The sequence below is a fragment of the Pocillopora damicornis genome, chromosome 3 (genome assembly GCF_964200805.1).
Source record: "Pocillopora damicornis chromosome 3, jaPocDami1.2, whole genome shotgun sequence".
Lineage (NCBI taxonomy): Eukaryota > Metazoa > Cnidaria > Anthozoa > Scleractinia > Pocilloporidae > Pocillopora > Pocillopora damicornis.
In genome coordinates this window covers 7463257-7490140 of record NC_142672.1, presented here as the reverse complement: position 1 = coordinate 7490140, position 26884 = coordinate 7463257, and the positions used below count along the sequence as shown (strand labels likewise).

General features: G+C 37.7%; 3 protein-coding genes across 10 annotated transcripts in view; 2 read left to right on the top strand and 1 right to left on the bottom strand.

Moving 5' to 3' along the window:
• The window catches only part of LOC113665678 (splicing factor 3B subunit 3), a 24141-nt gene extending 23658 nt beyond the window's left edge, over positions 1 to 483 (top strand). The window contains exon 32 of the mRNA XM_089200220.1: positions 1 to 483. Within this exon, the coding sequence (XP_089056346.1) occupies positions 1 to 45 (45 nt within the window). The 3' untranslated portion in view covers positions 46 to 483.
• The window catches only part of LOC113665680 (histamine H2 receptor), a 14118-nt gene extending 8299 nt beyond the window's left edge, over positions 1 to 5819 (bottom strand). Inside the window, exon 1 of one of the 2 annotated variants that reach the window (XM_027181401.2) lies at positions 5718 to 5819. The gene's annotated coding sequence lies outside the window, so the exon portion shown is untranslated. Of the gene's footprint in view, positions 1 to 2452; positions 2582 to 5717 lie in introns of those variants that run through there. The other variant, XM_027181403.2, reaches the window with a different exon arrangement.
• On the top strand, positions 1416 to 26884 carry LOC113665679 (sodium- and chloride-dependent GABA transporter 1). Of its 7 annotated transcripts, XM_089200240.1 has the most exons (7): positions 1622 to 1746; positions 15178 to 15241; positions 17290 to 17650; positions 22193 to 22988; positions 23321 to 23690; positions 24019 to 24220; positions 24727 to 26884. In XM_089200240.1, the coding sequence occupies exons 3-7, from the start codon at positions 17299 to 17301 to the stop codon at positions 24990 to 24992; spliced, it is 1986 nt and encodes a 661-aa protein (XP_089056366.1). In that variant the 5' UTR covers positions 1622 to 1746; positions 15178 to 15241; positions 17290 to 17298; the 3' UTR covers positions 24993 to 26884. The 7 variants fall into 7 exon arrangements, with proteins under 7 accessions (XP_027037200.2, XP_089056366.1, XP_089056369.1 ...); XM_027181399.2 differs by lacking the exon at positions 15178 to 15241 and having other exon boundaries at positions 1416 to 1746; XM_089200243.1 differs by lacking the exons at positions 1622 to 1746; positions 15178 to 15241 and adding an exon at positions 3578 to 3619.

Genomic DNA, 26884 nt, shown 5'->3' with positions numbered 1-26884 from the left:
GTGTCCAAGAAGCTTGAAGATTTGAGAACACGTTACGCTTTTTAGGAGTGGAAAGGAAAACCAGCAATCTTACGACGGAGATTGATTTTTGTAGCAGCTACAAGCGGAAATCGGTAGTTTTTGGAGACGTTTGGCGAAACACGATGTTCTTTAAAATTGTCTTCTTTCACTTTTGTATTAAAAACGAGTCATATGCGGTGAACATGTATTTTTTAGCGAGGTCATTCAAGATCCAAGCCGCTTTATGAACTACTCCTTGTATGATTGAATAGTAGCTGTAGAAATATTTTGTTTGTATTCCTGCCTTGATGTAATGTACATTGTTCATTTTAGCACTAAATTGATTTTGTTAAATTTTGTTCAGACTGCTTGATCTCAATTGCTCTTTTCCGAAGCATAGATGCCATCAAAGTAACAGGTAGAAACTTTGCATACTAGTGATTATACCTGTGTACACTATGAAAAAAAGAGATTAAGTTTAAACGTCTGTCAGTCTTGCGATTCTTCCATCGGTTCCAATTTTTGTGGTTTTTCCCAGCTTTTCCCCCCATTAATTTCGTCCTTTTCTATGAGATACGCATGCGCCTTTGTTAACCAAAGATTAAGCACTTTTAAATCTTGATTCGACAAGCTTGTCTACGTGAATACAAGGATATAATTTTGCTCCCGATTTGAAGCCATTTTGCTTCACGTTTTTCACTGCGAATAATTCCCTGTTTGCGCGACCTTCATTTGCTCTATGGGATCCCAGTAAGGTGCACTTTTATTTTCATGCGGTCGAAGCTAGACGCTAGTGAAGGAATTTTAATTCTTAATTAAAAGAATGAAACGACTTTAAAGCCAAACTTTGTTTGACTTTATCTTGTCACACCTTGACGTTTCAAAAAACGAAACCTAACTGCACAAAGTAGAGTACAAATAACACTCGATTAGAGTACAAATATCTTGCGATATTGTATGGTTACTTGAACAGTTGGTTATTTTGTAATGTACAAAACCTGTTTAACCAGTCAAATGCGCGCGCGACGCTCCTGTATCCGCTTTGCTTTTCCCGCCTTATGAGAAATGACAAAAATACAGCAGAAGAAAAGTAGTTGGATCATAAATAACTTATTAGACGTTTTGGTATGTATTATCGTTGAGTGTTTTTACTTGTTTTTATTTTGACTCGCTCTACGGAATCGTCAAAATACAGCACAAATCGTGAAAATACCTAGCGATGCTACACACCAAAACGTCTTATATGATGAATATATACCGGGTGCCAATCGTAACACTGTCACTCTAACGTAACAAGTAAAAGCAACCGTTTCCCTAGCGACAGTTCTTTTTTGCTTTCGGCCGTCCCATTCACCGAGAGCCTGGGACAGGCTGATTGAGGAAACGATACTAGTCCCCCCATGCACGGGTTGACCGGGAGGGATGTAGCGTGAGAGTGCGTGAGAGTGGTCTTTTCAACTTAAGTTTAGAAGAATTTGCTAATATCTCGTGTCAACACGTGCGCTAACGCTTTTCACTTCACTGCTTGCTTTGCTCCGTGAATTAATTGTTTTCTTGAGAATACAATTAAACTTGTGGGTTAATGTTTGATGAGGCTAATTGCAGAAGCCAATTGCAGTTGATTTGAGTTCACGTCGATTGCAACACGCGTACAGTGAAAGAGCAAGTAATTATAGCTTCATGGACGAAAAGAAGAGTTTTAACGAGAATGGAGCTGCGACGAAACATGAAAACGGCGACAGAAAGGTGAAGTAGCTCTATAGTTGTGTGAGTCTTAAACGGCGACATGGTTGTAAGCGCTCTTTTCTGCTCACTCGTCACTCGTCTTGAATCTCGACGTGATTTCAAAAAATGTGAGATTTTGATAGGGTTCAACCCGCATATGGTACACTAGAACTAATATGCAAAGGTTATAGTATTCAGTCCAAAGGCATAAAGGTTTACTCTGGGCTTTAGCTGCCTGGATCTAAAGCGCGATTTCGTAATGCTTCGATTGTATTTTGGAAATTACTACTTCGATGAGTACACAACGTCGCGAAGTCGCAAAGCGCGCGGAAATGGCACCAAAAAACTAATTTGTTCTTACAGTTATTTACTTCGTTGAGTTAATCTGTCGACAGGCGATAACTTTCTCAACGCTTCGTTATTTTAAAGTAAAGATTCCGAGGTAGTCAGTCATTTCTTATTGGTACGTTCTTCTTATATAAACAACGTGTTAGCTTTTGCATTGTAGCTCAAATTACAGCTAAAATTATGAATCTCGAAGGATAACAATTCCGTACAATGGGTTTATATTACATAGATGCATGCCGTTTGGATTTGAAAATATGTCAGAAAACGAGCAATGTGAACGGCGGATTGCAGCAATAAATGCACTTTATGAATTTTTCTCGGTAGGATGTTTTGTTTCGACTTTAAGCGCTTTGTTTTCCTTTCGTAGAAAGCTTCTTACCTCATTTTCCGTATTTAGGTTCAGTGCGTCTTTTTACTTTTTTGTGCTGTCTCATTTCACGTCAACGTTCACTCAGAAATGATTCTTTTGTCTCGTTAATGATACTCCAAATCACGAGGACCGTTCACCGTTTATTGTTTCATTTTTCTCGTGTTTATCAGTGCCTTTTTATATGCTAACTGCACCACGATATAATCTTTATTTACGCAGATGCATTTTCAAAACAATTTTTTCCGCACGATATGTTGTACCATATTCCCGATTGAGACAGACCTTTTTGAATCTGAATTTTTCAGGTAAATATGTTTAAGACAACTCGATACGAATTGTCTGAATAATGAAAACTAAACTTTTTGACTTTAAGTGAGGCTTTGCAACGTTTGAACCATTTTATCGACCGGTAGATATCACTTTTTCTTGTTGTTATGTCTTAGAAGTACTGCTCGATGGCTAATTTTGTCTTATATTCGCAACCTGAAAATTTTCAGAGTTTTACAAGCATGCTTTACAATTCGTATCTTAAATCTTGATATGTGATGAAAATGTTTTGAGTAAAACTTTTCGTTTCGTCACCCTGGTGATATGTTATTTAAATGTGCTTGTTTCATTAGAATTTGGTTTGTAAGGGAGAAAAATAACCTGTAAGGGTTTAGTGTGCTTTTTCTCGTTTGCGAATTTTTATTTAGAGAAAACAAGTGATTCATACGTTAGCTGCGCGTTCATCGAGATAAGAAGCACTTGGGAAGTGTTAAGACTCTTTGCACGCTTAAATTGCTCTCGGCTACGTCCCGATAATGTAGACGATGGACATTATTGATTAAAAGCGGCGAAATTAGCTGTAGAGTTAACGATAATTCGCATTTTCAAGCGTGTACTGCGATTTAAATCTTAAACCTTAATTTGTTATAAAGTGAAAGTGATTCATGTTGGTCATGTTGGTCATGTTGTGGATCATATTTGCTCAGCGTTCATCGAGAAAACAAGCACTTGGGTAGTATTAAGAGCTCTCTTGAAGATAGAATGGCTCTCGGCTACACCTCGAGCAGCCTTTATTTGTCAATTGTCAAGAATATTTAGAAACAATATGAATTTATACCCTTAAAGCGATATTAATAGCTTTGAAGTTAACTATACTTTGATTCCCAAACGCAACACGAATTCAGGCTGGTAAGTGAAAAACGCATCTTCCTGACTTTGTAGTTAGGTGTGGACCTGTTTTAAACCGCTAACGGTTACTTTTGTGTCCTAAATGTATTGTCTGTTGGTGATTTTGTTTTAAAGTCCTACAGCTTCCAGAATTTTCGACTAAACGCAACAAAATATACTGAGGGCGAATTTAGTAAACAATGATGTAAGCTGACGAATCTCTTGAGCCCAACTGCAAAGAAGGTCTCAATGGGCTGATGGCCTTTACAGCTAACGGTTAAATTTTGGCCATCGTACGGCTAACGGTTAATTCATTTCCGTTGTGATTACAGGAGAAAATTTTTTAGATTAATGTTTTTGTACGAATAAAAGTTAAAATCTGTTAATTTATACAGCTAAAGAGCTCTTTTGAAGTTAGAATGGCTCTCGGCTACACCTCGAGCAACTTTTAACAATGAATTGTCAAGATATTTGGAAAAATATTCATTTGGGCAATTTTTTTGAGTCAATTGTCAAGATATTTAGATACAATACGCATTTAACCCCTAAAAGCGATATTTATAGCTTTGAAGTTAACTATACTTTGATTCCCAAACGCGATACAAATTCATGCTGGTAAGTGAAAAATGTATCTTCCTGACTTTGTAGTTTTTTTTTTAAACCGCAAGTGGTTACTTTTGTGACCTAAATGTATTGTCTGTTGGTGATTTTGTTTTAAAGTCCTACAGCTTCCAGAATTTTCGACCAAACGCAGCAAGATTTACTGGGGGCGAATATAGTAAACAATGATTTAAGCTGACGAATCTTAAGTACGCAACTGCAAAGAGTGTCTCTATGGCCATTCTACGGCTCTGAAAAGGAACTACGCAAATGCTAACCAATCTGAACCGCAAAGGAATAGCACGGAGTGATGGGTGGATAGCAGAATGACTTGCTACCGTGAGACGTCAAACACTTGCGGTTTCTTTCAGTACACAATCTATCGTGACTAAACAAAAGTGATAAAAGTGTAGAGGGCGCGATATAAATAATGAGTAAAGGAAAGGTGGCTTTAACTAAAGACCTCCTTCTTCAATAATGAATGATTTTTAAGAGATGTTTGGAAAATACATTGGTTTGAGATTATTGATCATTGTCTTGGGAAGCTTGTAAAGTACGTGCGAAGCTATAGGACGTGCGAAGCTTCATTTGCCTTCGGCTACCCTCAAGCAATTCTCACGCTTCTTACGTGCTCTCCAAATTTCATATCTCGATGAACGAACGCTGATGCAATTGTAAATTAAAAAAGGGCGGAAGACGAGGTTGAAAGCACGGCCCATGGAAATTCTAGGTTGCCTCCTTGGCCCAAGTGAAGCTCTTAATTGTTCATCCGATGATCAGGAAGCAGTGTTATTTCCTGCGCCCGAACTTTCATTTTAGAGAGACTAAAACTCAGTCTTCAGAAGGAAAATTTAAGTGATGAAAATGAAAAGAAGACGTAAGTTTCAGCATTAGTAAACCTTATTTGTATCGGGAAATTCCTTTTTTTCAAATTTCTATCTTAGCAAGAGGTGTAATTTCATGAATTGTAAAGTTTAAGTGAAAAAAAGAAATGGAGAGGGAAAGCCGTGAGCGCCAGAACGCGGTATATTTTGTCTCTTCCTTCCGCACGTCGCCTCAATATGGGCCTTGCTTCAGTTGTGCCTGAATTTTTTTATATATTTATATATTAATTAACTTATTGAATAGCGAGACACGAGCCAATTTTCACCGACTCCTCGTTTCGTTTTATGAATTAAACCAGAAAAATTCGGTGCCGGATGCTTCTCACTGATCTCGGTATTTCTTCAATAATGTTAACTTAGGCGATCGTTTAGAAATTATTTTGCGAAGTAATTTTTCACTATCTTAATCCACTTTTCGGTTGAAATTTTTCGGGAGTCGACAGCGATGAGTGCTTGAATAACTATGAGCTTCAAAATACAGTGTGAGGTTCTTCTCGCAAGTTGGGAGATACCGCAACGAGGATCATTTCATTTCGGCCCTCTGAGTGTTCATCAATCATTCAGAAACATCTTCTAACGTTAAGCTAAAATGATAAAAGTCCAAGCTAGAATTAAAGAAAGTTACTATACCTCACCTAAATCAATGAAAAGTAACACAAAACAGCTCTGAACGTTCTTTCAGCGGAGGAGACTTGACAAGTTGGACGAATCGCTCACCACAACTGGTGCTCTAGTAATGTTTTTGGAAATTATGTATTGATTCGTAATTCATCAGCTATACCGCGCTTGCACCTGTTCAATGAGCTAACAGTTGAATTCCATTCACTCTTGGTAGTTAATTCGTCAGCACTTAAATTTGTCCACGTCTCGTTAGTTCACATAATGGCCTTATTGACTAATTAATGACGAACTCACACCACTACATCCTGGAGACAAAGCTACTCATTTTGTATACATTACTTTTTTACGAATAAACCTTTTACGGCATATGTTTTTATAGATTTCTGCTAAACTTATACTCCCTGCTGTTCGGTTTTGAGTGTTAGTTCTTTTTCGACTTCATTCCTCCTCGGCCTCCTTTTCAGAACATTTGGGATAAAAGGGAGTTTCCCACTTACGCAAATTAAACATTTCTTTCCAATTATCTGGCTCGAAGGAGGCGGTGAGTAATAACTTTTAATAATCGTTTAAAGTGTACTATGTCTCGTACGGAACTGCCTGTGCATAGCTATGATGAATGTAATCTACATGGAAATCGTCATTTCAATTACATGTGGAGCCATTGATGCTGCGTTTATGGAAGGTGAAACATGTCTGCGTCATTGCGTCCCACACATTACGAAAATTCTGTGAGGGAACATAAGAGTATAAAGGAAAGTTTTTTTTTGTCGGTTTATGTGGATCGTAATGCTTTGAGGGTGAGAATTAATTTTTAAAACACCCTTCGGGTTCCAAGGTGGTATTAGTTTCTAAACCTGCTCAGCTAATAGAGATGTTCGTAGCGCGGGTTTTTTTCTGTTACGAAGGAATCTCATCAGTTTAGTGCTAAACACTCAGAGGCGCTCTTCGTTTATAATGTTACACCATTTTGAATTGGATAGAAATTAATTATAAATTAACTTGGAGACTTGACTTTCCCTTTTTAAGAGAAGGGCCATCGATATACATTATATTACTGTTGAGAATTTGCCATGATTTTAAAGAGGTTTTCTCTCTAGGGATGTCTGAATTTTTGTTTTTGTTGTTGTTGTTTTTTTTTTGCGAAAAATGAATTTTTTTTGCAGAAAACTATTGAAGATGCCTTGAATATCAGCAAACAAAAGGAGAGATTTCAACGAAAGTCTACCTTCTCATTTTTCATTAATGTCACATCGAAAAATATCTAATTTGCATCTATCTTTAACAAACTTTTTATTTAGCAGCTGCCTAGTGCATCTCATCGGTTAATTACCCAGGATAGATAGAATCATAAAACATTTCGCAGTAACAGAAAGCTGAACATGAAACTTGCGACATGAAAGTACTTCCAATTTTTGCCTTTAACCTCAGAAAATGAGGGCTCTTTCCTGACTAATTGTTATCATGCAAAACGTGAAAATATTCAGTATAGAAATGAGACGCAAACACATAGTGATGTAATGTTAACCTTCTTTTCTTTTAAAGTTATATTTTCATTTTTATATTCGTACATTACAAGTATTACCCCATGGTGTGCCTTAGTCATACTATGAAGTTTACGAATGGACGCAAAATTCACCCAGTCAACCATTCACTCCATCCTAAGAATCTGTAACGCAATAATTTTATGCAGTAAATCTTCCCTTACCTTCCCTCCTCGAATTGTTTCTTTCTCCATAGGCGTGTTATAGTTTTCCGTCCAAATATCTTATGAACGAGGAGACAAATTTTTGCCTGAGTACGTAGAATTATCAACGTAATTTAAAATGGCGTCTGTCGCGTGGCGGACGTTCGAAAAATGATCAAGGTGGTTTTTCCTTCTCGTGTCGCGCTCCATCCTGATCAAAGTACAGTTTTGTGGACGTAAAAACGCAAAGCAACCGTGCAGAAGGATACTTGCTAAAGTGGAATTAACGGGTTTCAAAGTCTTAAAATCGACGATGATAACAGTCCCAGCGATAGATGTGGAATATTTTTTCCGCGCCGCGCAAGCGATTTTAATTCTACCATTCTAGTTGTTTCTGGTGTATCGGTTTGGTTGTCATCGGCTCTATTTTACACATATTTGGCAGCTAATTTACTACGCCTTGAGGTTTTACAGATTACAGAAGATTTGGCTTCTCTAACAACCTAATTACCTTTTCGCACCTGGTTTGGTCGCTTGAATCTTGTTCGTCAGAATTTGAAAGCGCGCTTATTTTTTAATTACCTGCTGGAGCACAGATTGAATTTTTAGCATCAATTTGGCCATAATTTTTCAATATTTTTGGGCCGTCAATTTATTTTACTTATGAATAAATGTTGTCTTGAAACCTGTTGAGCATATGGTTGAAAATAATTTTCAGAAACAACTATATTCCAAGAGTAAAGAACTGATCTTGTAGCTATTGAAAGATTTCCCATAAAGCTGTTGGGTCTCATCGTTCCTGAATCATGGTGTTTAGGTGTCAGTGGTTTTGCGATCGAGTGTATTTGGCATCAGATCTAGTTACTATATCGAAGTTAGTTAGGTTTAAGTTATCGCGATGAGTCTCCAAACTATGACTGTCTCGTCCAGCTTCCACTAGTGGAAGTACTTAGTTTGTCCTCTGACCTTGTCTTTTGACTTACACGAAAGTTCCTGTTTTGGCTTACGCGGTCAAAAATTGATTCGGTTGAGTGGAAGCATTAGTGCGTTGTTGTTCATTTGTGAGATTCTTGTGAAAGGGCTGGGTTAGTGTCCTGACAACAAATGGTTAATCTTCCAAGGTCATGTGGCCAGCATACCCGCTTATGCTCGCCGATGGTGAATATTTAAGTAGATAATCTAAAGTTTACTAAGTAGTCTATGACGTGGAGAAGTGTGAGAATCAAAGAGGGTTTGGTCAGAGTGAAGGTCAGTAGACCAGAATTATCCATTTCGAAATGAATTTCATGTATACTGAGTAGAATTTTGTGTATATATGAACAAAAGACAGAGCATAATACGAAATTGCATGTTCCCAACGTGGTACATAGCAGAAGATTTCTTTGAGGGAGCAAGGTTATTTGGTAATTACAGGATGAATTTACATACCAAATTTGAAACGGAAATACCCTAATAATGAATAAAAAAGTGTGCAAGTAAATGAACAACTTTGAAAAAATGAAGAAGTGAATGAAAAAATGAATGAGTGAATGAATAAATGAATGTCTGAAGGAGTGAGGGAGTGAATGAATGAATGAATGAGAGAATAAATGAATGAATGAATGAGAGAATGAATGAGTTACTGAATAAATAAATGTAAGAATAATTGAGAGCGAATGAATGAATGAGAATGTTAAATAAATATTGGTAGTGTTAATGTTAAATAAATATTGGTAGTGATTGCTAATAGTAATAGTAATAATAATTAGTAGAGAAACATTTTCGTGGATTATAGTTCAAGAGATATTGAGACATGATTTTTTCTTTTCTTTCTAACAGATGTTAAGGTACAAATTTAATTCTTTTTAAGTGAAGCACTGTACATAGGTCTTTTTTATGAGTATTGAATAAAGATTTTTACTATTTTTTTTTATGAATGAGAATGAATTAATGAAAGAGTAAGTGAGTGAGTGAATGAATGAATGAGTGAATAAATGAGAATGAGTGAGTGAATGAACAAACGAATGAATGAGAGAATGAATGAACGAACGAATGAATAAGTGTGTTGTTGAATGAATGAATAAATGAATGAGTGAGTTAATGCACGAAGTGTGAGTGAATGAATGAACGAGTTAATAAATGAATGACTGACTAATTTACTGAGTGAAGGAAGGAATGAATGAATAAATGAGAGAATGACTGAACGAATGAATGAATGAGTGCATAAGTGAGTGAATGAATGAACAAATAAATTAATGTATGATCAAGTGAATGCAGTAATGAAAGAACAAGCTGTGGTGATTTCTCAATACTTCCTTTTCAAACGCATGGGTTTGCCAGCTTTGTTCTTACGGAAGCGGAACTAGGTTGTGGAAATGTTTGGCCACATCATAACACATGCAACACCCTCATTAACTCCATGTTTGGCCAAGATCAGCGTACCCTCTTTTTCCTCTTGGTGTACGACAAAGAGAACTACAATTTATATGTCAGCGTGAAGCCAATCTCCAATCACAAACTCCGAGATGGTGAACGAAAATCCTCACTATCAATTTACTGCGTAGTGGTGATCTATAGTTTTCAAAACACGATTCACCATTATGATTTCATTTTAATCTTAATACCTCACCCTGTTCCGCTCAGTTGGAGTTTATATCCAAAGTCATGTCCTCTAAAACTCGAGCTTGGTTGATTTTAGCTTTTAATTAATGTTAGTCAATTGTTTTTCTCGCGACCGAAAAAAAAAGGTAACTAGTGAATGTGCGGTGGGGATTTTTAGGTTTCCCGCGAACGGGAACTTGAGGTGTAAAATTCAGGCGTTCGTCGAAAAACCGTTACTGAAAGATCGCTGAAGAACCACTTGGCTAAGACGTGATGCTGCAGCAGACAGGCCAAGAGTTATGCTATTTCACTAGAACTTTTTCAAGTTTTTTATTGTAATATTCGTATGTTTAGATGATATTTGAGGTCTGACAAACGCGTTTGAGTTGAACAAAATAATGAAAAGAGAAATTTGAACGGGTGGGAATTTTAAAAAGGGTAGGTCACGTTATATTTTGTGACGTTTGAGGCTATTATAACTTATGGGAGACTGCAATACATCAGCTCGGTAGGATGAAAACTCGGACTAGGTAAAAATTGACCACGAATAAACAAAATGGGCTAAGGATGGAGTTGATTGGGACGGATTGTATATGACAATCTTCAAAATTGAGGCTAAATCTCTAACAACAATCAGCTGTTACATGACTGCTTCACGTTGAATTTTTCTAGTTTAAATAACCCTGTTATAAGTCTCGAATGTAAAAAAACTTCAGGAAGCACTTAAGATAAACAATGCAGAAATGAAAGATCTTCCTTTCAAAAGCAGCCATACTGGATCAAGCTTGGACGATCTTGTCTCTGTCGAGTATTTCAACCTTATTTCATCCCTTAAGACATATGGAGACAGTTTTGATATGAATTTTTTAGAGTTCTTTTGTCAAGAATATTCAGCCTATGCTATGTCGTGTCATGAGCTTTGCTCAGTGCGAACAAACGCAGATGCTGCGATCTGTACTACCAGCTGAGATGACGCTTATTTAGGTCCAACTTATGCTGGCCTTCTTTTAAAAAATTTAGGGTTGCAATATTTCAATTTTTTTTGTTTTCTGTTTTTTGTTTTTTATTCTTAGAGTCGTGATCCTTGATGGTAGGTGGTCGATTTTCCGTGTCAATTGCTGTAGATACCTGTCGTAGAAAACCCTTATGTTTGCGCAAGAGTAAATTGTTTCGTTTTCAACAAATGAATTGTTATTTAAATTACCGGTTAACGTAATAGCAGGTGATTCTGCTCAGGTGGTCTTGAAGTAACGCTTTTCGTTTTATTTTGAAACGAAAGCAATTCTGTTGTTTGACCAAAGAAAAAGAAGCCTGTCAGATACTGTGGCGGTTCACAGTCTTCGATTTTTATTGGATATTTTTGCACGCTTTCTTTTATTATTCCTCTAAATTGCGTTGTGTTTTATGAAGCTTCTTTACAATCCATCAGAGAGTGCGTTCTTGCCTGCTAAGTCTTGCAGGAGGTCTGCAAACTAATCAGCGTTTTTTCGAAACTAATTGAGACTAAAACGGGGCCGCGTGGATGATCTGCCGTATGAAATATTGTGAGACCAATAGCCTTGATACGAGACAATAACATTGTTATCTACCTTTTCTATTTTGATATCTTACTTTTTAAAACACTGCGTTTGAAGTGCGATGTTACCTGATTTGATCTGTGCAAAATCTTTTAAAATGAAGCTCTATTTGTTGGATAATATTTTTAGGTAAGATATGATTATTTTTTAGCGTTTTAATGTTCTTTAGTTTGGAAAAAAATTTATTATGACGTCGGATATACGAAGACTATGTTGAAAACTTTTTTCTCGCTCTTTCGAATTTTTACCCTTCGTATCGTCACTGGATGTACACCATTGAATTATTAAAAAAATTAATCAATCATAACACTTTGTGTGAAGTTTCGGTGCGAAGTTTCCGTACACAAACGATTTTTCCAGCCAGTGATAATCATGGCCGTTGAATTTATTATGAACATAGGGATTTGAAAACAATGCACTCACTTTACTAATTAAAATTTTGCACTCCTTTCAATGCGATACAAACAAAAAAGTGTTATCCGTCCTCTTTTTGCGTACATTTTCAATTTTGGAGCGGGATTTCCGTATTTCGCCGTCAGGTCTGTGTAGGTAAGCTTTGTTTTGAAGGATGTCTTGCTCGGATCTGTGATTAATTTAACTGGGGTCATACGATTGAGTTTAAAGCTTGTCTGTGTTTGCGCTCTTTATTTTATTTCGCCTAGCGATTGTTTTAAGTCGTAAATTTTGCACCGTTAAAATTAATACAGTGGACGAAATCGCTTCATCTATGGTTTCGTGTCCGACGAAAAAATGGTTGGTTGTTACTTTTAAAGACGATGCGCTTCTGTGGGAGGCGATTAACCCAAAAACGAACTATTGCAAAGTATACTTTTCTTGTAACTTTGTATTCATGAATAATTGTGTTTCTTTTGTTTCTCCATTTGTGTTCGTTTTGTGCAAATTATGTCACCGGATTCTACGTGACTTAAATAACTCTTACGTAGAAATCCAGTTTTCTCTGAAGTTTATAAAGATAAGCGTCGGAATAAGCCTTCCTTTCCTAGCCTAACTAAAACGGCACGGTTTATTTTGAGAATATCCATTTCGAGCTCATTCTAAAGTTAACTCGAATTATTCAATGTAAATGATTAAGAGTTTTATCAGCGAACAGATAGCTACAGTTGTCTTATTTTGGTACGTGAGAGTGGCCTTCTCTCAGATATTTCCATCGGAAGATCTTTATGTGATCAAGTACTTCGAAATAGGAAACATCTTGGTTTGTTAGGTACAAGGCAGCTGATAGCAGAGGTGTTGTAAAGTTTTCCGACTGCGATCGGTCAGACAAACGTTTAAGCAATCATATCTTCGAAGCTCTAAGCGCGATATACATCGAATGTACGGACTGTTTATTTGATTTGGCCCATGAATATTCTCTACGTCTCTACGAGTGTTGCAGAACCTCCAGTGAGAGCTCAGCTTAGGTGATTCGCCCGTCATAAATAAACTTGAAAGCGATTTGATTGTTTCGGCTTCCTTTAATCTATACTGGTAAAATAGTTTGTAAATTTGAAAAGACAATCGCTATTTGTTCAAAATTTCGCAGTGAGATGGACTAAGCCTTTTTCTGTCGCATCAGGAAGTTCCATCGAAGAATAGGTGCACTGGGAAATCGAGGGCCTTTCTTGGTTAACTGATGGCACAAGCAGCTATTTGCTCATGATCAGGTGTGCGCATGCTTAGAGCTTTGATTTCTTTCTCTCTTCTTTGCGTGAATTAACGAAAGTAAAAGAAACAATAAACGCGTCCCACAAGTGTCGGCTAGGTTTATGACAAAATTGTAACAACTCTATGAGTGAATGAAGTCTTTGTATATGACGTGACTTAGTCAATGTCCAGCAGGTACTAATGAGACTGAAGGCGGGTTATCAAAACAAAGATCACCCGTTGTTTAACAAATCCGCGTTTTAAATTATTTGGAATCTTTTATCTGAACATTCCCTTTTGAGAACAGTGTCAAGAGGGCCGAAAACTGGCAGTGGAAGGACATTTATTTGATGAAAAAAAAACCCTTGTAGAGAATACGTCAAGCCCACTGCTTGCGTAAAACCGCGGTTAGGGTAAGACTTCGTTTAAATAACCGACCGTAAATGTTTCATTGCTTTCATTGTAGTTAACTTTTTAACCTTAAAGAGAGACTAGCATCTAATTTCTTTTTACGATATCAGCCCTGAATCACATATTAAGGTCACAAGAGTGAATGAAACGATCAACAACCGGAGAAGCTCTTGATTTTCAGACAAATTCTCCTTGTCAGCATCCTAGGAAATGAATAGAGAGAACAGTTAGGATGTAAAAGATTAATCTGTAGCAAAGTACAGGCAGTGCGAGGAGAAGGAAAATGTAGAAACATAAAAATTGCAAATTAGAAGGTTATCGCTCTTAGCGTCAGTGGCGTGTCTTTATAAGTTCAAAATAATAATAATAATAATAATAATAGTAATAGTTACAATAGTTATGATTATGACAGTGATGATAATTTTTATATAATAATAAAAACCCAATGACTTCTTAATCCGATTTCTCATTATACTTGGAGGCAATGTGCAATGTTCAATAAGGTTATAACTAACGAAATATTTGGAGCGATGACTGACTCCGAAAAACAGTGCAAGGCCGAGTGTGAGATTGGTGGCAGTTAGAATCGCCGTAAAAGAGTTACATTTGTGTCAAGGAGTTCTTACTACCAATTTTAGTCGATGATTCCTTACTACCAATTTTAGTGGATGAGAAAATTCAAGCTGATGTAACAGCGCCTTTTCTTTTGTGGCTCTAACTGTTCTATAGCTAAGGATTTGTCAGACTCTAAACCGGCGTGTTATGTTCCTCTCCTTAGTAGGTAAATTTCCATTGCCGGCCTGGCTTCTGCAAAATAAGATCGCGTGAATGTATGAAATACAGCTGAAGATCTTATTGATAAAACTTAATGAAGCGACGAGTATTGATTGAGCAAAGCCATAAATCCACTAAGTACTTTGAATTTATTAATTTGATTTCTGTAAATAAGGAATATCTAAGTCCAGAGAAACCCCTGGTTTGAAATTTTTGCGGCCATGAAACCGGCGTGAACAAAATGAAAGGAATAGAGCAACGGATTGTCTTTGAGAAGCAGATGAGTGGAAAGAATGTGCCTCACTTATTAAAATTGTTGAGCTACGTTGCGTTCGGTTGATGTTGAAAAAACCGAGGACAGCACAGCTTTTTAAAACTTCTCATTTGTGATCCGTTTTAATCTTTTTAATCCGTAGCCATCCATGTTGAATTTTAGTCTATTCATCTCTCGGTTTTTCTCTTTCTTCCTGTCGAGCTGATACGCCTCAGTCTCCTTGAAAAACTAGACAAATATTAACCGCGGCCAACCTCCGAAATAACAACAGTTCACATCTCTAGGAGCTAATCAATAACGATAGCAAATACACGTAACCATCTCGAGCGCGGGAAAACGCGGGTGACCAAGGCGTGGGTTTTGCTTCTGATTGGTGAGAACGGATTTTCTGGACCAATCGCAGAGCAGGGAAATAAAAAAAGGAACTCAAGCAAACCCGGATTACTTCGAAACTCAACTGAAAATTGCTCTTTGAAAGAGGCGGCTTCATTCTTACCAAATTGAAAGTGTTTTCAACATTTTTCGTTTAGTTCTTCAAGCGTCCCTAATTAGCAGTTACATACCAGGTACAGCAAGGTGCTCAAAGCTTTAAAGGTATTTTGACTTTTTTTCTGCAGCTATTTTAGCCTCTCATGAGTTTAGCTGGACACACCTCTGTGCTTCGCAGCGGACATCGTTTCTGTTCTCTTGAGGTTTTATGTAGATAAGGATGAAACCTATAATGCCTGTTTTTAATTCCTCAAGAGTTATAATCAACGATGTAAAGTTTGAATCGGTGAGAGGCAGTTTCGTGAATTTTGATCTCGATTCAGTGAATAAATTACTCATTCCCGAGATATAATGATTATTTGATTGTCACGCCTTTTACAGACAAAAGAAACTGCTCTCCCCTAATATCAGTTCCTTGTCATAATTCCTTCATCCCTTATTTGATATTTATGACTGGATACCTTCTCTTTTCTTTTCTTTTTTTTTTTTCACTTAATACTTGAATCCTGAACAGAAATTTATATTTCCTGCGAATAAATAATCAACTGAATGTTAATTTTCGAGAATCAGATTTGTGAGTTAATTTTCTTACTTATTTAGATACCTAAACTATCTGCCGTTTTTTTTTTTTAATTAATGGATAAGTTGATGTAATGTAGTGTAAAGATAATTTCCTTGGTGACTATTTAGACCTCCCTGCCCACAGTCGTAAGAATCGTTGAATGATTGCTTAACTGGGCTTCTCCTAACCTGTTGAGGCGTGGGTTTAAACCAACCCTATTTGATTTTGAAAGTTTGAACGCGCTCATCAATACTAAATTAGCTATTTTCTGAAGATAAATGTTTGAATTTTGGGCGAGCTATATATGGTAACAAAAGTTTTTACAAGAGTACCTTGGAAAAATTTCTTTAATTTATCAGATTTAAACTTCAACCTTCAAAAAGTTTCTGCTTGAGGTGATAATAAAATAATTGAAAGTTCTGGAATAAAATTCATGTGGGACTGATAATCTGATATTGCTTTGTAAGGATTCCAAAATGTCAATGAATCGATATCAGCTTGAAGAGCGAGCGAAATATGCAGCAGATTTTCACATCAATTTTGAGACGAAAAATCTTCCTGTCGCCCACTTTTGGAGTATATTTTTTCTCTAATCCCACGCTGAGGATGTTAAAAACTAGAGAATGAATTTACATATTCAGTGATAAGATTAACAGTAATACCAGTGGAATAGTTATGTTGTTTTGTTGGCAAGCTTTTCGCCAATTCGGACAATCGTGGAATTGAATTTGAAACATTTTCAGCTACAGTTGATGAGAGAAGGAGATATTATTTCGAAAGTAAGGCGTAAACCCGTTATTGTTTAAACCTTGTGATCATTATCTTCTACTTTTGAGGTAATTATAATGGACTCTAACCAAGAATTTCTTGCTAGATAAGTATTAATTTAAGTACAAAATTACAGCAACTCTTCGATGTCGTGGTAACATTTTATTGAAACGGTGAAAAGTTATCGCCTTTAATTCTGGATCGAAAAAAAACGAATATTTGGGAGAGCATCACGTAGGGAAATTTAAATTCTTGTGCTCATTAGTGTGAAAAATGATGCGAAACAATGAAAACCACGAAAAAATTTCCCACTAGGTTGACACCGCAAACTGTCCCTGAAGCTCTCGTGAAATCGTGGCGAAAATATAAGAAGCCTGATCAATTTTGCGTCAGTCGGTTTGAAAATACTTCACAGTGGTCGAAATATTCCGAACCAACTTCCTACCCGCGATAAGAACTTTATTTCGGAATACGCTTCCTGAAACACCTGGAAACGGTCCGTTAATAATCTAAATTCACAACCTGCTCTATCGAAATAAACTAACATTTGGGGTGAAGATAATGGTGCCTAAATGAGCCAATAGGAGCGTAATATTTAAGAGTTTCTTTATAACGAACCAAATATGAGGGCTTTGATTGCGCGCGTCTGTCTTTGACCAATCTAGCGCCAGTTAGAGCTGAGGTAAATATTCATGGAGTAAGGAGAAGCGCACTCGTTAGTTCACGGCTGGGTGTTGTGCGTTCGTTTAAGGCTCTTAATTCTACTCAGGCTTTGGCGTCGACGAATTGATTAGACACAGAATTCATGCTCTTATTTTGGTAGAAAGAAGACATGGAAGACGACGAGAAGAAAGTGGCGCTGAACGGTGCTGCGGAAGGGGATAATCCACCCGAAGAGGACGGTGAATATAAAGTAGAGGTTGAGATCAATATGGAAGAACGAGAAAAGTGGGGCAAGAAAGTGGAGTTTTTCCTCGCGTGTATCGGCTACGCTGTTGGGTTAGGCAACGTGTGGCGGTTTCCGTACTTGTGTTTCGAGAACGGCGGTGGTGCGTTTCTCATCCCTTATGTCTGTATGCTGTTTCTATGTGGAATGCCATTGTTCTTCATGGAACTTGCCCTTGGCCAGTACGTGAGCTTAGGACCTGTAACATCGTGGGCGGCCATATGTCCTTTGGCCAAAGGTAATTGTATCGTTCTTGAGAAGCATTGTTCATCGTCCTTGATCTATTTATCTTTCTACAATAAAAATTTAAATACTACGGTCAGTTCGAAGCGTATTACTTTGTGGAGAGAAACACTGTAGGAATTTTATTGAAATCTTTCTTGTGACAGCATGTTCAGTGATTTTTTTTCACGGTAGCAAAGTATCGTGTCGTGTGTAGTTCATCCCAAATTCCGTGTCTGAAAGCTTTGTTTCTATATTACTTGATCTCGAAGATGAATGGAAATTTTAAAATGATTTTTAATAAACCACGAAAAGTTTTATTTGATAAGGTTATTTTTAGTTTTGATGACGTTCTACCAATATCCACGATTTAAGAATACAAAAGCGGAATATTGTTGTCTTAAGATAGAGAGTCTTTCTTGAAAACGGTTGTCAGTTAATCGAAATGAGCAGGTTCGAAGCGTGCTTCGTCGAAAATTTTGTATGAAGTATATAATTAATTTATGAGGCAGAACACTGTTACAGTTTTGCTCGCACAAAGCATGCAATATTGATAACAATTTACACATTGTTAGTTAGTTCTCACTCTTAGACAAGAACACATTCTACTTTGCTCTCCGCAAGGGTCAATATATAACGCTTTCATTGATGTTGTTTCATGAAAACATGTTTTTAAATTCCCTTAAGAACCACCGCTCCTGTTTAGATTACTTTTTATATTTTGATCGCTGGGATGATCCTCGGAAAGATCACCCGATAAATTTTCAACAAAACAATGTGTTATCTTTAAAACGATCTATTCTTGTTATCAACTCTTTTTTTTTTTCGACGTAGTTTATATTCCTAGTTGTAAATTTTGCCAAGCCATTCTCGATGCTTGCTTTCAATAAGAGCGTGTTTCAACGCGGTAGAAATTAAGCCCGATGATTATCTCATTATTAGTAGTTCCATATAGGGACATTTGGTTAGAGATCAAATTTTATTTTTTTTAATATGAAAAATTACTTAAAGCACATAAAATGTCCAACAAATTACTAAAAAATATTCTTAAAATGACGCAAATTTACATGCGAACACCATGACTCAAAATTGTTCAGTCTAGACAAATGCTCTCGCTGCAAGCGTAGTATCTTTGCGGGAAAAACTTTTACTACTCTCTCTGCGGGAAACGGTGAAACTGTCGTTGTTTTCGAATTGAAATGTTCAATATTTTAAGTCTGCCTGTGTTTGGGTGGAGTAAATATTCGCGCTTTCGAAATTTTCTTGTACTGTGTCCTTAAGCTGTTAGAGAATTCCTCAGGGAAAGCTTCTTTTTGAAAATGCAAATTTTGGAAATGGTGTTGATTAAGAAGAGACTTCTTTCTTCAATCGGCTCTGTGTAAAACTCTTTCGCAAAGTAAACTTTTTTTCGAAAACAAAATCATGTGGACGCTATTTATTATATATTGTGTAGTTTTGACTTGTCCCATTATACGTCTCGTTGGGAATCGCGGTTTGTCGGTGACTGGAGAAAATTGAAGCAAATTGTACCTTGCTAAGAAAGCTGCCACAAGCCTTGAACTTGTACGATTCAAAATTAGCAGTCCATTGATGAAATTTCAAATTTTTTCAAATTTAAAAGCTACAGTGTTTCAAATTTCTTCAAACACTATTTGGAGGAAATTCGGCCATTTTTCTCGGTAATCTATGAGAAATTCCACCTTTGTGTCTTTGGTTACACTTCGCCGCTTATTTTACCGATCTGCAATTTTTCCCATTTGCAAGTAAATTAGTGGGATCAATAGGCATTTTGCTCGATTCATTTTAGAATATCACCACTCTCTCCTTATCAGAATATTTAAGTGCACTCGAAAAATACTCAATTATTGTTAGAAGTGATCTTCGTGAAGTCCTGCCTCCGTCTTGTCATCTGCATTGTTATAGGACGCAACATTCCCTACACCGTAGTTCTTAAGTGCACTCGGAATTTTTCAGTCATTATTTGAAGTGATCGTCGCAAAGGCCCGCCTTTTTGAAGTCATCTGATATGTGATCTAAACTTTGAATGCCCTCGAAAGCTATTCACTGGCATCAGTAGCGGCGAACGATAGAACAGACATAAATCAAACTGTTTGTTTTGAGGTGACCCTACTTTTAAGAACAAGCTGCAAGGAAATGTACGGAAAAAGCTCTCCCTGGCAGAGTCTTCACTATGCCCGAAAGCTTTATATGCGTTACCATGGACACATTGAACGTGTCAAAGGAAATATTCTGCTGTTTTCTCGGAAGGTACAGAATCTTCCACAATGAAATTAAGGAAGGTACAGAATCTTCCACAATGAAATGAAGACGCAGTCTCTCTAACAGCGGTCCAGTGCGTTTCGGGTAAAATCGCTTCAGCGATCATCAAAAGTAGCACAAATTTCCGAGCTCGTCTTTTCAAAAAATTCTAAATTGAGGGTTTTGTTTAGATTTGCATATTTAGATCAACCCTTTATTTAACAAATTGAGAGGCCTTGTCTTTGCTCTGTTCTGTTGTAAAGCAAGCAGGTAGCGACTATAGCACGAAAGAAGTGTAGGGAGAAACACGAGACGTAGTCGAGTGTTACTTCCCACTTCTTGAGTGCTCTGGCCGCTTCTTAAGAGCTTTACAACGGAACAGAGCAGTCAAGGCTTTTCAATTTGTTTTATAATAAAGAATCCGTCAAATTCCCCACCCATTACTTTCAATTTTCAAAACAAACTTTATTTCCAAAGCGAACAACAGTGTCGTCAGCGTGCTTTATTCTCTCATAAAGCACGCTACAATAAGCCAATCAGAATCCCTGTTAGAATGGTTCAAATAATCTGATTGGCTGTACAAAACTTAAGCTGTCAAAAATGTCAAACCATCAAAGTTCACATTGTGCAATAGTTTACAAACTGAATAGTTCGGCAGGTCGAATTTAACTCTTTGGCCTGAAGCCTTTAAGTCTCTAATACAGAATCTGAAAGTGAAATGTTGAATGAAATCCGGCCGAATCGTAGCTCATAAAAACACGCAAGTTTTTTTCACATGACAAGTAGAAAACAAACTGTTCAGGTGTGTGTTTTATGAATGAACAACTGCCGAATTTACCGGAACATGGAGATTGTTTGGGATGACAGCACCGTAAAACTCGGCTACAGTGACTGATATGGCCGTCCGCTCAACGCTTAGGGAAAGGATATCAGAGCAAGCTCTTGGTTTCTGAGGCTTACTTGTCTGCTATGACCGGAGATTGCCATGATGAGTTAGCCGCGTTGGACCTCAGCATGACAACGTCATTACTAGTACGAGTTGTAACGGTTATGCCAGTTTGGCTATGTTTTTCATCATTCCTGTTTTGTTTTTGAACACGAAACAATATATACTACACGAGTGTTAGCTGTGTTTGATTTTTATTACCGTACGTAAGCTTGCAATCCAACTGAGCGTGAAAACTTTCAAAACTCGGACTGTTCATTTCTTTTACTCTTTGAGGATTTTTGTCTCTGCTCACGCTATAACGTCAATTGCGGCGCCTGGCATGTTTTCAAATCTTTGTTTGGTTCTTCTGTTGCTATTTGCCGACTTGCCTGTTCCGAAATTTCACTCCCAATTAAAGAAAAAACTTAGGGAAAAGTCCCGAGAAAGTCGGAAATAACACAATTTGGCAGATGGCGTGACAGGTATAGCTCAGGTCTATGCTTTAAACTCTCATAGAGCACGCTCTTTCAACCAATGACAGCGCGCGTTATATTCACTGATTTTTTTGTTTGTTTTACACCTACTTTGATGAAATATGCAACTTTTTATCTCGGCTCAGCGCAAAATTCTAACCTCTTCCCACGATATTTAGAAATATAAAAACTTGTTGTGGTTTCGGTGAAATTCTAGAATAGCACGCCACTAAATCACGCGCTATAGAAGTCCTATCGGGCGTTTGAGCGCTGAAGGTGGTTTCGATTACTTTTCGACCGCTTTTAGAGAGACTGCGTCGTAAAGCCTTATTTTAATGTAGAGATCCTGGAAGACTGTTTAGTCGAGCCGGCGATAAGAAGGGCTGTGAGTTGATAGTTGTTCGCTGATGGTGCTGTGTCGCTATTCGTGAATCTGCGCAATTAACGTGAATCTGTGTTTTTCTCATGTTCGTCAATTGCACTCCTCTTTTCGATTCTTGAATATCTTTTTTTCTTCGTAGTATAGAGCATTTTTCAATTGAGTGCCGAAAACATCCCGGGATTGTATTCTCTACTCCGCTCAATGATTGGGAGAGAAAACACGCCGGCGCCACTCGCACAACCAATCAGATGCAAAACTAAAACTAATACGACTGGGTCACCCACGCTTTTCCCGCTCTTTAAGCTGTTTTCTTGTTTTTTCTCTTAAGTTCTCATCGGCGCTTCCTTCTGATTGGCCAGTGTGATTACTTTGGCTTTGGTTTTACGACTCTCAATCTAAAAGCTCTCTTTCATCGTATTTTCTATTTTTCTTTCTCACTGAGCTAATATTTGTAGCCTATAGTATATGATATTTGATTGATTGATTGATTGATTGATTGATTGAATGGTTGACTAGGTGTGGGTTTTTCCATGTTGGTCGTGTCCTTTCTCTGCTGTGTGTACTACAATGTCATTATCGCCTGGTGTTTGTACTACATGTTTAAGTCGTTTGCCAGCATGGTTCCGTGGGCAAATTGTAATAACTGGTGGAACACACCCAACTGCGCACGCGCAAAGAAAACGAGTAGAGTCACTGAAAATGGAGGTGTGCCCAGTAACACAACAGGCAACAACACGGAGCTCCTCTACACCACCTCTTGTATTAACCAAACCTTTCCAGAAGTTGGAAACTTGACTGGCGGGAGCATGACTGTAACGAATGCATCCATGCCAATGTTGAAATGCCTTAACACGACCCTCAACGCCACTGCAAATGCTACTGCTACCGTCACGAAAGTTTCTGCCGTGGATAGCAATTCTCCCAGCAAAGAATTCTGGGAAAATTATGTCCTTCGAATCACAGACGACATGGGAGACCTCGGTTCAATGCGTGTCGAGCTGTTAGTAGCACTCATCGTGGCCTGGATTCTGGTGTATTTTTGTCTGTGGAAGGGAATAAAGTCCTCGGGGAAGGTGGTGTATTTCACCGCCACTTTCCCTTATGTGGTTCTTGTAATTTTGCTTATCCGGGGGGTTACTTTGCCTGGTGCATCTAAGGGCATCGAATTCTATTTGAAGCCCGATTTCAAGAAGCTGGCCGATGCCTCTGTCTGGGCTACAGCTGCCACTCAGATATTTTATTCACTTGGTATCGGATTTGGTTCGCTCATTACCATGGGGAGTTTCAACCAGTTTCATAACAACTGTTTCAGGTGAGAGTTGCACACTTTAATAAGACTTTTTTACTTGCTCGCTTGCTTGCTTGTTCGACTTTCCTCCGTCATTATCATAGTTGTTTGTCTGTTTGATTGATATTCTGTTTGTTTTTTGTTTGGGGACATATGGCGGATCTAAAAGACCCTTTTCGAGCTGTGGCTGAGCCGCCGGCGCACTCTACTCTCGCAGCCCCTTTCTTTATTTAGGGAAAAAGGGAAGCCTTAGCAGTACTTGTGCTAAACTGCAATGGAGAAGGCTTCCCATTTTATGTTCGACGATGTGCTTAGCTCATGTCGTAGACGTAACCATTAAACTTTGTTTGTTTCAGAGATGCCATGATTGTATCCGTTATAAACTGCAGTACCAGTGTCTTTGCTGGCTTCGTGATCTTCAGCGTGCTTGGCTTCATGGCACACGTGTCCGGCAAGGCAGTCAAAGACGTGGCTACATCCGGTCCTGGCTTGGCCTTCGTTGTTTATCCTGAGGGAATTGCCCAGATGCCTATTTCTCCATTCTGGGCTGTGTTGTTCTTCTTCATGTTGTTAACGTTAGGGCTTGATACCCAGTTCGCCATGTTTGAAGCTGTTGTGACTGGCCTTGTGGATGAGTACCCGCGCTTTTTGAAAAAACGCAAAGAGCTGTTTATCGCTTTCCTGTGTTTCCTCTGCTTCCTGCTGGGTATCCCTATGGTCATGCAGGTACTGTGGTTTTTAAAACACAGGGGTCAAAGTCCGCCATATTGTTTTTATAAAGATACGCATGCACAGTGTTTGACCGCTGTGTCGGTTTTTAATTACTTTAAGAGCTTCATCCATGTAGGAAATCGCTTTTAAATAGAAGGAAATTTGAAATTGTTTCAGGACAGGCGAACATTTAAGCTTTTTGGGTGCGTTTTGTTTTACTAGGAAGAAAACAAATGATTACTGTCGGAATTTGTTCAATTTAGTGGCATGACTTGATTAGTGTATGGAGACCATTTTATCTTGATCATGATAGTAAATAGACATGTGATACTTTGCATTTTAGGGCGGCATGTATATTCTTAACCTGTACAACTATCAGTCTGGTGGAGTGTCCTTGCTGTTCTTGGCTTTGTTTGAAGTTCTCACCGTTTCCTGGGGCTATGGAGCAGACCGTTTTGCCAAAGACATCGAGAACATGATTGGTTACAAAATATGGCGATGGTGGCCTATTGCCTGGAAGTTTCTCACCCCGCTTGTTATTTTAGGTTGGTGGTGATACAAAAGAACTACGCGTGTGCCTCTCGTCTAAAACCTACAAGTAGAGGGATAACGTAATGGAGAAATATACCAAATTGTCAAACCAGCCTTAACTAATCGTTACTCAGTCCTGGAACATTCACTGCTGTTTTAGAAAAGATGGTTAATCGTCTTGTCGCGGGCGTGGGACAAAGAAAAAATCTCTGTCTTGAATTTAATTTAAGACCTTCGGAGTCCGCGCTACAATGCTCTACCACTGAGCTACTACTGAGAGATTAATTTTGTGCTAAGCCCTTACCCCGTTAATATACGATACACATCCTGCATACTGCGAGCATCTCACGACATTATCTCAAGTTCTCGCGTCGGCTTTTTGTCCTTTGATCTTTTTGGACGGTGTGATGACTTTGGTTTTGGTTTTATGGCGCTCAATAAAAAAGTACTAAATTTCAAAAGTTATTTAAAGCCAGCCGTTCTCACTGTTGTTTGTCCTATTTATCCTCTTATCCTCTAGGGGTTTTCTTATTTAGTGTCATTCAGTGGAGCGGCGTAAAGTATGGTGATTATCAGTATCCTCCATGGGCAGAATTCTGTGGCTGGGTTCTAGCGCTGGCCTCCATGTTGTGGATTCCAGGGGTTGCCACTTACAAGCTTATCAAAACCCCTGGGAGTTCTCTGTATCAGAGGATATGCTTCCTTCTGCGGCCAGACGAGGAGGAGATGAAAGCGATAGAGTTACGCGAAGGCTTAGCAACACAGGGCGAGATGGAAACTCTATAGAGAATCCTGATTTCATTGGGTGTGTCTCTAAAAGAGTTGTTTTAAGTTGTTTTAATTTTAGAAAAAGCACGTGTGGTATTGTTTGTATGGTTTGCACTAACAATAGTATAAGAGGGTTTTTTTTAAAATTTTGATTATTTTGAGAAGAATTTTAAGTTAAGCTCGCTTACTTGACTCTGATGTTTAAAATGGTTAAAATAATGGCAGTCTTTGAAGTTACAGAAAAAGAAAGAATGAGTTATAGGTTGGAGTAGGCCGATCTCGTTGGGGAAAAGGATGAGAAAAATGAACTAATTTTAAGTAGCAAATATTCATGTAAATTTGCCGCTTGTATGTAAGACAGACTTTACACATTAGCAACATATCTTCTGCGTATACCATTTGCTTCTTTATCGCTGTTTTTCAAATTCCACTTTTAGATGTTCATTTTACAAAGGGTTGTCAACTCCAAGTATAGAAGAGGTCTCTTCGGTAATCTCGATAAATTCCGGATTGAGAATGTTTACTATTCGTGAGACTTGAGAGTTGAACGCTAAACGTTAAGAACATCATACTGAAAATATTTAGCCGAACTGTTAATGTGTCAAATGAAAACAAAAAGCCATATTTTGTCTCTTTAAAAACTAATTGACATCTCAGGTTTCGCCCATAATAATTCCCGTAAGACAAGTTATTTAGTAAATAAACCCCTTCAGGCGGCTGGTATGTCAGCTGAAAATGTCAGCGTCTGCGGTTTTTGTGAGCTTACTATGCTTTAACAAATTCCAAACGAAAACTAAAGGAATCATACTTTTGTAATCGAAATATGTTTGTTTGTTCGCAATTAGCTGGAAACTTATGACAAATTATTTGCCATCTACTTCATGTTTCAAAATAAAAAATGGCTTGCTATGTAATATACTGTTACAAGAACGTTTAATTACAGCAAAAAATTCTGCATTAGTTGATATTACAACCGTTTCTTGATGCCTCTTGCGAGTTCACTTAATCATTATACTGGTAAGAAAGCTGCATCGACTCAATGCATGCAATCTTTGGCTTTTGATCGGTCAAATTTACACATGGGATAATTATAAAAGACATTCTCTCACTAGGTCTGAGGATAGTGTCACGAGGAAAGATTTCCTTAGCATTTTACGTTTTTTAGTAGCAACTATAATTGCAAATATTGCTAAAAATATTTATCGCTGTTATAACATAGTTAAAATTCCAATTATATTCTGCAGGTGGTATATAACTGCTGATGTTAGAAATAGTTTGATTAAGGCGTTCATGAAGTTTTACTGTTGTCTTGTGAAGGTTAATGCTTGCAATGTGGTCAAATATCAAAGTAACACCAGCAGCTACCGGGAAAATGATAAATTGAATTACCACTGTAAAAAGAACAACCAAGAAAGGTTAAGCGTCCTTGTGCTGTAGAAATCAGCTTTAACTGAAGCCTGATTTCATTATCTTTGTTGTCTTTGGAATGATGTGCAGTAGTTTTAACGATTGCCCTTAACATAAAGACGTCAATGAAGAAGAAAGGCTTGGCAAGCTGAGAGCTGTCAACCATTTATCCTAAAAATTGCACAAGGTTTGGACTCTTTTTGTTAACCATTTTTCGGGTTTTTGTAGAATCTCATCACTACATGTACATTGGTCAAATGTCAAAATGGTCGATTGTCTTAGACGGACGCCCGGGAAGTGCTGGTGTTATTTCAATAAGATCACTTCGTGAAAGACGTAGGATCTTCTTTGTAGATTCAGTTTAAATAATGGTGCCATTTTAAATTAGCTAAGGCAAGTAGAAGTTAATGTTTTCTAATTTGTTGCTTACATAGTAATTCATATTACCAATGAAAGATAATGAACATTTCAGAATAAACCAAGGAAACAGTTGGTTTGTGAAA

What these genes read in the sequence shown, in the direction of transcription:
- LOC113665679 (XM_027181399.2), top strand. Translation starts at nt 1,681, where the DNA reads ATGGACGAAAAGAAGAGTTTTAACGAGAATGGAGCTGCGACGAAACAT. An exon ending in CATATGTCCTTTGGCCAAAG is followed by an intron (nt 17,651 to 22,192) that starts GTAATTGTATCG and finishes ATGGTTGACTAG; the next exon opens with GTGTGGGTTTTTCCATGTTG. An exon ending in GTATCCCTATGGTCATGCAG is followed by an intron (nt 23,691 to 24,018) that starts GTACTGTGGTTT and finishes TTTGCATTTTAG; the next exon opens with GGCGGCATGTATATTCTTAA.